The following is a 14,629-nucleotide window of genomic DNA, read 5'->3' as shown; positions in this document are numbered from 1 at the left end:
TATGGGGTAGGGGTGGGCCAGTGTGGGTCGGATCCGACGTGGCAGACGCGCCTGGGTGCGTCCGGACCTCCTCATCTCCGCTCTTACTTCTGATGTTGAAACTTTGTAATAATAGATGATTGTGTGCATCAATCGATAGAGGCCGGAAAATTGTAAATTTTTATATGCCCGTGACACTCAAATGAGAAGGATTTCCATAAAACTTTTATGGTTCCTTCTCGCCGGCAAAGTCGGAATGAAGGAAAGACTCCATGTGAGCTAGCTTCTCACCGAGCTATCCGCCGCCATCACCATCGCCATGAAGTCCGTTGGAGAGCCAATCATGTGGACCGCCATCCGGGGCCGCCACCCTGGCATCCATGTCGTAGACTCCGCCCCCATCCACATCACGAAGCACCCACCACGGTAGGAAGAGTGAAAGGTGTCTCCTTCACTCCTAGCCCGACATTAGCCACAATGTTTGGGTCGGCGCCTCCAGCGTCGGAGGCGCCCATGCCTGCATCCCCAACTAGTCCCAGTTGACCGGGGGAGACACGACCATGTGGCTACCGACGGCCGGCGTCGAGTTGACTCCCATGACGCCATGCCTGTGGCCTCTGGCTCCGATCTGCCGGACAAAGGAGCATTGTCCCGACCACCACCGTCGACCATCGTACCCGTAAGGAGAGGACTCCCACTGCTCGCGGGCACCACCCGGACCGCGCCCACCATCGCCTATCCGGAGCCGGAGCTCCGACCCGCCCCGGGCCCCAAGTTGGTCCGCCCAAGCACGAGCCCCAAGTCTTGGCCATCGCCGCCAGCCCGGACCTAAGAGAAGAGAATAGCACCACCACTCGCACCCCGCCGCTGAATGCCAACCACCGCCACCTGAGCCGCAGTGGCCGCCTCGCCGGCGATCGCCAGCACCGCGTCACTGTCGAACCGGACCACAGCAAGCCGCATAAGCAGACCCACAGCACCACCCTAGGCCTCTAGCCACCGCGCCGCACACTGAGACCCGCCCAAAATCCGGCAGATCTGCCCAGATCCGCTGCGCACGCACCACCAACCACCCTTCAAGCCACCTCTGCCGACCACCGCTACCGCAGGTCAGAGGAAGAGGCCACCCGCCTCGCCACACGCAGCCCGCGCCCTCTGCCGCCGCCGGAGGCCAGATCGAAGTAGGCCACGGCCCACCACCAGCGCAGCAGACACACGCCACCCTGCAGACCCGCGCAAACCACCTCGCATACGCCGAGCCAAGCACCTGCAGCCGCCGCAGACCCAGCAGTCGCCCACACCGCCGTCGCGGCCGTCCGCCTTGCTGCCACTGCGCCCCGCAGAAGCGCTGCGTTCCGGGCGAGCCGCCACATCCCGCGCTGCGCCGGGCCACCAGGAAGTCTGGAAGGCCCCGCCGCCGCCTACGCCAACCGGGCTTTGCCCGGCGGCGCACGCCGACAGCGGCGGGGAGAGGGGCCGCGCGAGGGAGGCTGGCGGCGGTGCAGTCTAAGGGTTCACCGCTCCCTCTCGCGGGAGCGGGTAGGGACGAGCGGGTCTTTTCCTCGCTTCCGCCTTAAAATCATGTGAGCTTGCTCAGTAAAGGCCTTCTCTGACTATGCCAATTCGAAGAGCTCATGGAGATGATCAAGCGAAGACCGTCTCTAACTGAGTGGCCAACATTCACTTAATTTGCTCTCTATCAATTTGTTCAACCAAAAGAAGGTGGACTCTCCAGAATGCATTGAACATGCATGAGGCGACATGGATGGTATATGTGGCCACGTGGGGCAATGAACGGAGTCACTAAGTGATAAATACCCGCAGAACTAACCAACAAAGATGCATCAAGCAAGAGTACCTTCAAACACAACTGTTAAAACATCTGTCCATTACCGATTAGTTCCACAAATTGCCTTCTATCCTACTTCATATTACACCCTGACCAGCTCATGCTAGTGTATTTTCTCTTATAAAAAATAAAAGAGTGCTATTGTCCCAGAAGCAATGGGGGCGACGAGGCAGGCTGCCCTCAGGGCCTGCGGCGCTGCCCATCATCGGTAACGTGCACCAGGTGATTCTGAACAAGCCGGCAGTATTCCGATGGATGCATGGCTTGCTCAAAGAGATGAACACAGACATCATGTGCCTCCGTCTCGGAGCTACTCATGTCATTGTTGTGGCATGCCCACAGATAGCCTCATAGGTACTACTAAAAAATGATGAAGTTTTTGCCTCCCGTCCAACCACCTTCGCCTCGGGCTTATTCAGCTTCGGGTACAAGGGCTCCATCTTCTCACCACACGTAGAGCAGTGGAAGAAGATGAGGCGCGTCCTCACCGCTGAGATCCTCGCCCCGTCCATGGAGCGAAAGCTGCACCACCTCCGGAAAGAGGAGTACAACCACCTTGTGACGTATATTAATAAAACTCGTTGCAGTAACATGGCATGTCCAAGCAACATTTTCTTAACGTCCGTGATGTAACCCAACACTTTTGTTGGTAACATGATAAGGCGAAGGCTTGTGTTCGGTAAAAGATATATACTTCAGTGACCTACGGGAAATACACTTTGGTTTCTGGTTGTATATGCATCCTATATGGGGAATTTTTTAAATATTTTAATAAAAAGTCAAAATAGGTAACAACTATTTTGACAAAACACTTGACTTACTTTTGCACTGATATATAAATATCGACGAAAAAAAACAAAAGTTGGCCTCACAGCAAAAAAGACAAAATTTATTTGCTATTATAGGTCACTATTCACACTATTTTAGCCAAAATTTGTCTTTTTTTAAAAGAAGTCAAAAGGATATTTTTTTTGTGGATTTTATTTCTCACGAGTACAATAGAAGGTCAAGTTTATTTTAAAAATATTTTCAGTAATTTTTGACTTTTTGTTGAATTACTAATTTTTCCCATATAGGGTGCATATGTTTCCGTAGACCAAAAATTTCTCTCCAGTGACCTACCAGCTTCATCCACTAGTGGGCCTGGACATGATGAGGTGGCACATCCGCACATGTTGCCGCTCTCTTCACGGCCATCAACCATCTCTACAACTTCTGTGTGTCCGACTACTTCCCAGCACTCATAGGCCTCGACCTAGATGGCCATGATAAGGTTTCCAAGGATGCCATGCAAACACTCAACCGGTTGCATGATCGCATTATAGAGGAGCGGATCCGCGAAAGGTCATCCACTCTTGAGAACTATGGGGAAAAGAAAGAGGCCAGAGACTTTCTGGACGTCATGGTTCATCTTAAAGATGTAGAGGGACCTACAAGATATTAGAGCACAAATAGCTGTTAGTATGTCATCTTACCTCAATATAAATTTCATTCATTATTCTTCGATCCATATTATATGTATTGACCTTTTTTTCCTTCGTTGTACTGATTACTTTATTTATTCACACATCTATGGGTGTAGGAAATGATGTTTGAAGCAGTCGATAACCCATCTAATGCGGTTGAGTGGGCACTCGCTGAGATGATGAATCTGCCAGAGGCCATGTGATACGTCCATTTTGCATCATGTTTTCTAACTGTTATTTAGAGTGTTTTTAATCATTATAACACTTTGTGGAGCAATTCTAATACATTTTCTCTCTTAATATGTAAGGTTTACATAAAGAGTAGGATTGTCGGCAGCTGAAATTCTGGACCTGAAAAAGGTACGTCAGAGATACCTATTCTGCACATCTTCAAATGAGCTGAAATTTCACGGCGATTTATTTTGGAATAAATAAAAATTATTGGATAAAAGAAGTACCAGAGGGGGCCACCCAGGTGCCCACTAGGCACCAGGTGCGCCTACCCCCCGGCACGCCCTGGTGGGTAGTGGGGCCCCTGGGCAGCCTCCGGTAGCCATCTTCTGGTATATAAGCTCATTTTCCCTAGAAAAAATAAGAGGACTTTTGGGATGGAGCGCCACCGTTGTTCCCGGTGCATCTACCGCTCGCCGTCGGCCCCCTCCTCGATCGGTGAGCCAATGCACCTTCCAGCGCTCAAGGTGGGCCGCCTCCTCTTCTGACGTAGAGGCGTACTAGCAGGGAGGTGCGCTCAACCACTCGTGGAGCTTGCTGGTCCACGAATAGGACTCCTCGCGCCAAGTGGGGGCGGTGGTGACCGCTTCTGCATGGGCGTTGGCTCCCGCTCCGGCTCCGGCTCCGGGTCAGCCTTGGGCTCTACGAGGGGCAGCGGTGGCGGCACGAACAGGAGCGCGTGGACAGATACTCCCACCACGGACAAAGCAAGGGCGTGCTCTAGCCCATCCCAACTGGCATCCTCCTCGAGCCGGCTCGCCTCCGGCGTGTGCTGCAGGGCCTCCTAGAGGGCGGCTTGGTACTCCGCCTCCTCATCCTACGGCATTACCTGCGGGGGTGGCAGTGGAAGATCATGGTCGATGTGGACGCCGCAGCGGTGCTCCTACTCGTGTTGTAGCGCAAACCAACGCTCCTAGCGGGGGGGGGGGGGGGGAGTCTGGCGCGTAGACACGCGCTGCTCCGGCATAAGGATCACATCCGGGTACTACAGGGGCTGGCGGCACTCCCCATGCCATCGCGCCTAGTGGACTAGAATTAATGTACAGCCACTCTTGCTCCCGGAGTGGTGTGCCGCGTCTAGCCGGCGGCGGTGGAGGTGGGAGCCCGCGGCAAGAGCTCGCGCTGGCGCTGAACCTCCCCTTCCTCCCTCCTTTCCCGCTAAAGAAGCCCATGGCTTTGCTAAGGTTTCGGGATGGCTGGCTGGTTAGGGTTTTGCGGTCGCCGGTGAGGGAAAAAAGGTGGCCAGATGTGGATGGGGCCGGCCCGGCCACACGCGTCCATTAAAAAGGACTCGCACGCGGCCCTTTCACACACTATCAGGCGGGCCCGCGGTAGGTGACCCCGTTAATTACGACCGCTTGGGTTTGTTGGCCGGCCGACATATGGGGCCGTGATGGACACCGAGGGGACGCGCAACGTGTCCGCTTCTTGTCCGTGCTGACGCATTTCAGGTGTGTCGACGCACAAAGCAGACGCATTTTATGTTGGGTCGACGCGTTTGGCCAGCGTTTTTATCCACAGAGATCCAAATAGAAGTGGGCGGATGAAATGGGTTCGCTCGATTAGAATTGCTCTAAGGATGAAAAAGGTCCGGAGTAGCCGATGGGTACTGACGGCCAACCTTGGCTTGTCTTCTAGCTAGCTCCTACCTCCTACCTGTGCTTATCAGTTATCACAATCATGTCCTTGAGACGAGTCACGATCGAGGCTGCCGCCGGACAGTGAAGAGACAAGTCAAGGCAACGACCATCGCACGTGCATGTCGTGCAATCGCGCTGAGTTGAATAGTCGCCGAGAGTACACGCGTACGTACGTCCGAGGTTGCCACGTCTGCAGAGATGCATACCTCTCCCCGTACTTGGAGTGAACGGAAAGGGAGTTAATTGTGTATCATGTGCTAGCTGTGGCTCGCGTGTGTGCAAGAGAACGGACAACTTAACGAGTAAACGACGATCCATGCATAGTACACTAGTACTACAAGCCTAGCCGACACGTTAACGGAACGTTCGTTGTTTGGCTGACACGGATCCATGCATGCATGTGAGCCTGAAGTCTAGCATGAAACACTTGTTTATCAGATTCGCTAAATATCAAATAACTGAAAATTTTATGTTGGTTCAGCCGATTTTGCGCCAAGGCCAAGATGCGGACGCCGACCGTGTCGTCCTGACCAGGCCTAGTCAGGAGCATGCCAGTGTGGGTGGGTGACTAGGCTTGCACGGCATCACCACGGATTGTAAGGGTAGGCGATTGGGCCAGTGGGTCGAGGGAGGGAGGAAGAATTGTTCGTGTTGAGAGGTTGAAGAGGAACAGTTCATCTGGAAGTTGAAGATGGAGCACGCCGGCCTGTTGGATTTTAATTTCTACCATGGATTTTTTATGCGGTCCCTTTATGCATTTTCCACCGTGATGTCACTTCCACCATGGTTTGAGAATATGAGTATTATTAAGTTTTCAGTGTATCGGTTTTAGTCTGGTTGTTGGGTGTCGACTTTGGCTGGGCCAGGTATGCGTCATCCGTCATGTCCCACGATTTTCATGCGGGCTGAGCTAGGTATGCTGCTGGGTGCCTGGTAGCTCGCCTATAAATTGGCACCTATTCTGAAACAACAAACAGCAGTAAGTTTATTAGCTACTACAGCTTAGAAGTACTTACCTCGTTGGCTAGCTCTCGCTGCCAAGTGCCAAGTAGTACTCCACTACTACGCACCGAGCAAAAGCAAGCTAGATTGCAACGCGCAGCACCATGGCGTCGCAATTACAGCAAACAATGGCCACCACGAGCTCAAGCTTCCGGACGTCGTCACCGGCAATGGTGGGCTGCTCGGCGGCCGCTCGGCGGTCTGCCAACTATGCTCCCAGCGCCTGGGATTACGACTCCCTCCTCCACCTCTCGCCCAACAATGACGGACAGGCAGATCAAGTACATTTATCAGCTGATCATATCGTATTTTCAACCGGCAAGTAGTACATAAAGTAGATGAATTACTCATGGAAATTATTCCGTGCATGCATGGATGATGTCACAGGTCGATGAGTTGAAGGCCGGCGTGAGGGAGCGGCTGGTGGCGGCGAGCCGGGGCGACCACCAAGCTGTGAAGCTCAGGCTTGTCGACACAGTACAACGGCTCGGCATTGCCTACCATTTCGAGGAGGAGATCGCCAGTATCCTTAGCTCCGTCCACCGCGAGCCTCATCGGTGCAGTTTGGACGGCGATGCCAGTGATGTTGCTTCTGCGTGCTTGAGGTTTAGGTTGCTTAGGGACGGCGGTTTCCCAGTCTTCTTCCCTCCAGGTACCTAGTTAAAGAAATATAAGAACGATCATTAAAGTAATGATCTAAACGCTCTTATATTTCTTTATAGAGGGACTAATATGAAATATGAAAAACAAACACTTGGAGGGTGTAAGAAAAAACAAAAACTACAGCCAAAATTTTGAAAATTAGACATATCTGCACCAAATGCATGGTCCAGATTCAATCACAGTTGAAACTTTGACCTGTGTGCATGGCAGGGTTTTGTATACTTAACTGACATTGTTTCATCATAACAATATATATATAGAATGTCTGGCGGATCTCAAGCGCGGATCAGATGATGTCAAAGGGCTCCTCTCACTCTATGAGGCTTCATACCTTGCGTTCGGTGGCGAGGAAGTATTGGACGAGGCAAGAGCACTTTCTAAGAAAGCTCTCAAAAAGCTTTTGCCATCCATGGATCACCACTTACGGCGCAGTGTAGTTCGTTCTTTGGACATTCCATTACACCGAAGGTCTCCTAGACTAGAAGCAAGATGGTTCATAGACCACTATGCTAGAGACGAGAGCAATTCCGACCCGTTGCTTGTTAGATTTGCAATGACGGACTTCAACAATGTGCAAAGTCTGCATCAGGAAGAACTCGGGAGACTGGCGAGGTAATTGAGCATGAAGAATTGTACATTTAAATAAGCCAGCTAATTAATGCACATAGTTGATAGGTTTTTAAGATATGAAAGTTGACCTAATTAATTGTAGGTGGTGGAAGGGGACCGGCCTTGGTGAAAAATTGGGGTTCGCCAGGGATCGTCTCATGGAGTGCTTCCATTGCGCAAATGGAATTGTGTGGGAGCCAAACGATGGAGCATGTCGGGAAGTGCTTGCTAAAGTCGCCAATCTAATAGTTCACTTAGATGATGTATATGATGTGTATGGAACTCTAGATGAACTTGTTCTCTTCACAGACGCCATTGGAAGGTAACTATATGCAGCGGTCCACATCTAATAATTCAAGTAATATTCTTTTCCTAGAGTTGCATGTGTAATATATATATGACATGTTAGTTTCACATTAAATGAAGTTTTTCCATTATCTAAACTTAGTAAATAATTTCAGATGGGAAGAAAGACCATGTGAAATGCTCCCTGAATACATGCAAGCACTATATTCCGTCATGTACAACACGTCTGCTGAGGTGGCTGAAAATGTGTTTAAACAACATGGTTGCGACATTCGTTATGTTCTTCAAAAAGCAGTTAGTTCATATACACAATTAACTTCCTAACAGGATATAGATTGTTTTCACAAAGAACCATATAATATATTCTACATGATTTTGCAGTGGCGAGACATGGCAGAGTCTTTCCTGGTGGAGGCAAAGTGGCACCATGGAAACCACAGACCAACACTGCGTGAGTATCTTGACAATGGATCAATTTCATCCTCTGCTCCACTGTTGCTGCAACATGTGTTTCCCCTGCTCCACGTGGAAGAAAAGCTTACCCCAATGTCGCTTGCTAAAGTTGGAAGCTACCCTAAATTAGTTCAGTCCGCGTCATTAGTTCTTCGCCTCTGCAACGACTCTGCAACCCACTCTGTAAGCACAATGTATCCCAGTTTTTTCTTGTCCCTTGATATCATCACCAAAATTGAATCTTTATTTGAGGTGTCTCATGATATTTAACAGGCAGAGCTGGAGCGAGGCGATGCACCATCATCAATAGCTATTCACATGTCGGAGAACAGCTCCAGTGAGCAAGAGTCTCGCGAAGCCATGGAAGATCTTACCATGGAAGCTTGGAAGTCAATTAACGAAGATGCATTCAAACACTGCCAATTTTCTAGATATTTTGCCAAGACTTGCGTGAATTTGGCTCGAATCTCACATTGTGTTTACCAAGGTGGGGATGGTTTTGGTGCGCCGGATGGTCTGAAGAGAAGGGAAATCAGAGAGTTATACTTGGACTCTTTCATTAGTGAGAAACATTAAACAATGGGAGCCCTAAAGAAATTAGACACCTATCTTATAAAGATGTTATACAGGCTTAATAATCTGTAGGTACTGATCCCGATTCTGTTTTGTACTACAAAAATTGTAGAACAAATACTAGCTGACTGATTAACAAGCACCATTTGGTGTTCTTGATTTACACCGCTTAGTATCAAGTTCAATTTGCTCCGTAAAAGGATGTGATCGGTTGTTAGCAACTTTCAGTAATCTAAAGTACTTTACACTTATGTAACATTGCTTCAAAAAGAAGGTGCCGTAACCGTAAAAGACAAGGTGGTGTGTGATGTGTCCTGTATTCATCCTCCTGGTCAATACGAGCCACTCATTTTTATGCTTGGTCTTGGAGAACACAAAATGCTTCAACAAGAGTGAGAAATAAAATGTTTTCAGAATTGAGGCCCACATAAAGGATAAACAAACACCATTTCATCCAAGAGACATCTCGGAATACTCTACACATAATGGAAGAAATAGGCAGCCTAACATCATCAGCTATTAGAACAGCCAAGCTACACATGTCAATGACTGAGTCAAGGGATGTTGTGTCTTGTATCTGATCTTGAACAGAGGCCCTGATAACTGAACTTAAACCAGACAGTGTCTGAACTTGAGCATCAACTTCGACAACTAAGTATCTTCCAGCATCTGGCACAACCTGCATGGGCCACCAATGTCGACGCTAAAACCGGCGGATCTCGAGTTGGGGGTCCCAAGCTGATGATCTAGGAACAATGGTAATAGGAAGAAGGGGACACGGTGTTTCCCCAGGTTCGGACCCTCTTGAAGAGGTAAAACCCTATGTCCTGCTCTTTATATTGATCGTGATGGGGTACAAAGTATAGTATGATCTATCTCGAGATCGTATGAATAAGTTCTAAGCTCTAAGACCTTGAAGTTGTGCCTCGACGGACAAAATCACACGGTTTATACAGGCACCAGGGTATCTAGGGTTTACATAGTCTGTTATAATTTGCGGATAAACATGCCATTCTTTCAAATATGTTTTGAAGTGTACGTCAAGTCTTCGGAGAACTCCGTCTTGATCACGCCTAGGGCCAGGGCGTGCATGGCCGATTCTTTAGTTACTGGTGGACCTTTGGCCCGGCCCATAAATGTTGCGCCGACGTGGTGTGCACCCCCTAATCCAAGACACCAACACCTCGCGCCATGGAACACCCCTCCGCCACGAAAAGAGAGAGCTCGGGCCGGCATCCCCGGGGCACGTGTGGCTTCGCCCGCGTCCCCTCCGGCGGCGGCGATGCAGGGGAGGTGGGGGGGGGGGGGGGCTGCGCGCGACTAGGGTTGCCCCCGAGTCGCCAAAGGAGGCGACGTGGGGCGTCTAAAGGTAATCCGCATTGATACATCCGAGATTATTATCTCCATATTGAAACTAATAAGACATATCAATTTTCTCGAAGTGCATCGACATGGATTTACCAGTACAATGAGATAGTTTAGACGACTGTATCTCTTTCCCGAAGAAGGTAAATCCGATCAGGGAGGCTTTCAAGTTGGTATTTGCAATCGGACTTAAGAGTCATGCACCGAAATAAAGCTGTGCTTGAAAACGTTTTGTCCCACAATTTTCACGCGGGCAGGGCCAGCAAGGCTAGCTCGCCTGCCTATAAATTAGCTGGTATTCTGGCTATCTCAAACAACAACCAGCAATTGCTTACGCACCAAGCAAGCTTAATTAGCTATGTTTTGCAGCACCATGGCGTGGCAATTCCTTCCAACTATGGCCAAGGCAAGCAAATGCCTCTGGCAGACCTCGTCGCCGCATACAACAGTGCGCTGCTCCTCGTCATCGACTCCGCCGGCTCGCCGGTCGGTGAACTACACTCCTAGTTCCTGGGATTGCGACCCCCTCCTGCTTTCGCTCGACGATATCAGCCATGGCACCCATGATCAGGTGATTGGCGTCTCATAAAATAATACAGCACAAGTAGATCCCAGTATATATCAGTTGATGAAAATAGTTATGTTAACTAGTTAATACGTGCACGCTTGGATCAGTTACGAGCTCGGAGCTTTGATAAGTTGAAGGCCGGACTGAGGGAGCGGCTGATGGTGGCCAGCCGAGGCGACGACCAACCTGCAAAGCTCAGGCTCGTCGACACACTGCAACGGCTCGGCATCGCCTACCACTTCGAGGACGAGATCTCCAACATCCTCATCACTATCCATAGTGCAAAAAGCACATCAGTGGAGCTGTGATGATGATGATGGTGATGATGTTGCTTCCGCGGCCTTGAGGTTCAGGTTGCTCAGGGAGAGTGGCTTCCCAGTCCTCTTCCCTGCAGGTAGTACCTACCTAGATAAATATGGAACATAAATACACCCCATACAAGATATAGAAAAATAAACTGGAACTAAGGCCAACATTTTGGAAATTAAAACGCTGTGCAGCTGCACGCACCACCTCTTTAGCGTAGGTCCACGTAGATTCAATCTGAATCGAGCTAGTAATCATGGTGTGCCAGTGCCAGTGTGCCACGTATGTGCTGCCATACATGGGGCTACACAGGTACCCCTGGATGTCGAGAAAATATAGTACCCATTAGGTGCACTACTGCACTAGACGAATAAAAAACATGATATTTTAATTATAGCATAAAGGTAATGTACATGTACCATGTCACAAAATTGCATCCAAACTCTATTCACAACTTCATATAAAATAAAATAAACATATTCTGAATAGTACCAAATTCAAATTTGAAAGTAATATAAATAACATCCTGATGGTACTATTCACAAGCAGATTTGACTTTTTTGTTTTCTGAGTTGTGTGTCAAATTTGGATCTTAAAATTATGGCATGCTATATGTATGTTGAAGAAAGTTGCTATTTTTGTCAAAAATATATCAAGACTCTCTAAATGTTAAACTACAAGTCTAGTATATTAGTACATCTCAAGATGCTAGTTCATGCTACGTACCCCGATAGATGTTGGACAGTGCTATTGGACCCGTTCCACTTACTAAGCAATCTGATTTCTGCTATCTGAGTCGTCTACATATATAGTCGATCAATAAATTAAAGTCCACACATGTGCAAAATGGTTTACTTGTACTTGGGCTTCGGCATATTGTATGTTTTTTTGTACCTAACTGATATTATTTCATGGTATCAATATATGTAGAATCTCTGAAAAATCTCAAACACATACTAGATGATGTGAAGGGACTCCTCTCAGTCTATGAGGCTTCATACCTTGCATTTGGAGGCGAGGAAACATTAGACGAGGCAAAAGCATTTTCTGTAAATGCTCTTAGAGAACTCTTGCCGTCCATGGATCCCCACTTACAACACAGTGTGGTTCATGCTTTGGACCTTCCATTGCACCGGAGGTCTCCTAGACTAGAAGCAAGATGGTTCATAGATCACTATGCCGGCGACGTGAGCAATTCTGATCTGTTACTCCTTGGATTCGCAACGATGGACTTTAACCATGTGCAAAGTGTGCATCAGCAAGAACTTGTGAGACTCGTAAGGTAATTAAGCTTGAAGAAACCTACAATTAAATTAAACCTTGCTAATTACTCCCCATAGTAGATGGATTGTGTGTGTCCTGTGATGCAGAGTCTAGGAGTTATATCTACATTTTATTGTCTAAAAGAACTTCTTGCATCTCATTGCATGTATAATTACTTAAAGTTCTTTAAGATAGTAAAATTGGCTTAATTGTAGGTGGAGGGAGGATATTGCCCTTGGTAAAAAATTGGGGTTTGCGAGAGATCGTCTCATGGAGTGCTACCATTATGTAAATGGAATAGTGTGGGAGCCAACCCACGGAGCATGTCGGGAAGTTCTTGCTAAAGTCATTTATCTAGCAGTTCAATTGGATGATGTTTATGATGTGTATGGAACTCTTGATGAACTCATCTTGTTCACTGATGCCATTGGAAGGTAAAATATATGTGGTTGTTCTTTTTTTAGCAAATTTATGCGGCTAATAAAAATGCAGAATTTAGAAAGATTAATCACTGAAATAATTTTCTTATCATCGTAGAAATAATCTTCTTATCATAGAGTAGCATGTGTATATATGACACGTTAGTTTCACCTTGAATGCAAAACAAAAAAAAGTTTCATCTTGAATAGAGCTTTGAAATTATCTAAAAATTTCTCAAATAATATTGTCAGGTGGGGAGAAAGTCCCGATGAACGACTCCCTGAATACATGAAAGCACTGTACACTATTATGTACAACACATCATGTGAGGTGGCTGAAAATGTGCTAAAACAACATGGTTTTGATGCTCGTCATGTACTTCAAAAATCGGTATGTTCATATATACTTAAATTCACTTCCAAATAGGGTATAGATATGTTCACTAAAAGAACTGTAAATAAATTCTACATAAATGGCAGTGGCATGATGTGACCGAGTCATACCTAGTGGAGGCAAAGCGGCACCATGGAAACCACAAACCAACACTTCAAGAGTACCTCGATAATGGATCAGTTATGTCCACTGGGCCATTGCTGCTAGAACATGTGTTTCCCTACTCGGTATGGAAGGAAAACTCACCTCGGAATCTCCTGATAAAGTTGGAAGCTACACTAGATTAGTTCATTCTGTGTCATTAATAGTTCGACTTTGCATAAGGACAATCGATCAATTCTTTTTGCAATTTTCATCACCCGATTTGAATATTTCTGTAAAATCTCATGGCATTTATCTCCGCTTGTGTTGTGTGCATAACAGGCCGAGTTAGAGAGAGGGGATGTACCATATTCCATAGCTATCCACATGTCGGAGAATAACTCTGGTGAGAAAGAGTCCCGCGATGCCATGGAAGACCTTATAATGGATGCTTGGAAGTCAATTAACATAGAGGCCTTCGAACATTATAAATTTTCTAGACATTTTGCCAAGACTTGCGTGAATTTGGCCCGAATTTCGCATTGTGTTTACCAAGATGGGGATGGTTTTGGGGAACCAGATTATCAGAAGAAAAGGCAAATCAAAGAATTGTTCTTAGAGCCTATCAACAGTGAGAAATAATAAACAATCAAAGCCCTAAAGAGTGTTTATGTATTAATAACTTTGATTGTATAGTAGATATGATATGTTTAAGAATAACATGGGATGTAATCGTTCTATGTTCCTTGGTGGTTGGGAAATTTATGGGCTGAATATGAAGTGTTTACCAGCCGAGAATGTTTCTAGTTCTTCTTGTCTTTTCATATATTCACATGGAACAGGTTCTTGCAGTAATCTCAATTGCTCTTCAGCTTCATCTGTAGATTTAGTTGTTCAGCATAGGGATTGTCATTACTAATAACAATTGAAGCAACACATGATAGAAAGCATAGCTTACACTTAACATGTCAAGAATCAATGGATTACTTGTAGTAAGTGATGGGTAACGTTGCATCGAGAACAAAAAAATTTCCTACAAAACACCCAAGATTTATTCTATGGAGATGCTAGCAACAAGAGGGGGGTGTCTACATACTTTTGTAGACCAAAAGTGTTAACGATCTAGAGATCGTGGTTGGCGTAGTCGTACTCCCTCGTGATCCAATCCGATGCAAGCACCGCACGAGCGGCACCTCCAAGATGTGCAAAAGTATGGCTCGGTGACGTCTCTGCCTTCTTGATCCAGCAAGCGAGGATGGAGAGGTAGATGGAATCTAGGCCAGACGATGGCATTGTGGTGGTGGTGCCAGCTGAACACCGACAGTTTTCGTCAAGCGCTACGCGGAGGAGGAGGAGTAACGGGATGGAGAGGCGCCATTCGGTGAAAGGGTTGCTGCCCCCTGCACCTCCCCACCTTTTTATAAGTCTGGGGGCCTGTTTTCTTGCCCTCCAAGCCCCAAGG

The 14,629-nt window shown here is 47.4% G+C and overlaps 1 protein-coding gene and 2 pseudogenes across 1 annotated transcript; all 3 read left to right on the top strand.

The window, feature by feature from the left end:
• The first annotated feature begins 1,740 nt into the window (after positions 1-1,740).
• On the top strand, positions 1,741-3,497 carry LOC141040609 (tyrosine N-monooxygenase-like; annotated as a pseudogene).
• A 2,674-nt stretch (positions 3,498-6,171) lies between these two features.
• Positions 6,172-8,919, top strand: LOC141041910 (alpha-terpineol synthase, chloroplastic-like). Its single transcript, XM_073509481.1, has 7 exons — positions 6,172-6,448; positions 6,555-6,819; positions 7,091-7,442; positions 7,543-7,761; positions 7,901-8,039; positions 8,127-8,381; positions 8,472-8,919. Exons 1-7 carry the CDS (start codon positions 6,272-6,274, stop codon positions 8,772-8,774), a joined length of 1,710 nt encoding a protein of 569 aa, XP_073365582.1. The 5' UTR covers positions 6,172-6,271; the 3' UTR covers positions 8,775-8,919.
• A 1,590-nt stretch (positions 8,920-10,509) lies between these two features.
• Positions 10,510-13,917, top strand: LOC109738239 (alpha-terpineol synthase, chloroplastic-like; annotated as a pseudogene).
• The last annotated feature ends 712 nt before the right edge of the window (positions 13,918-14,629 follow it).

This window comes from Aegilops tauschii, chromosome 2 (genome assembly GCF_002575655.3).
Source record: "Aegilops tauschii subsp. strangulata cultivar AL8/78 chromosome 2, Aet v6.0, whole genome shotgun sequence".
Lineage (NCBI taxonomy): Eukaryota > Viridiplantae > Streptophyta > Magnoliopsida > Poales > Poaceae > Aegilops > Aegilops tauschii.
Note: the sequence above shows the minus strand (reverse complement) of the source record. Positions and strands in the feature narration are given on the sequence as shown.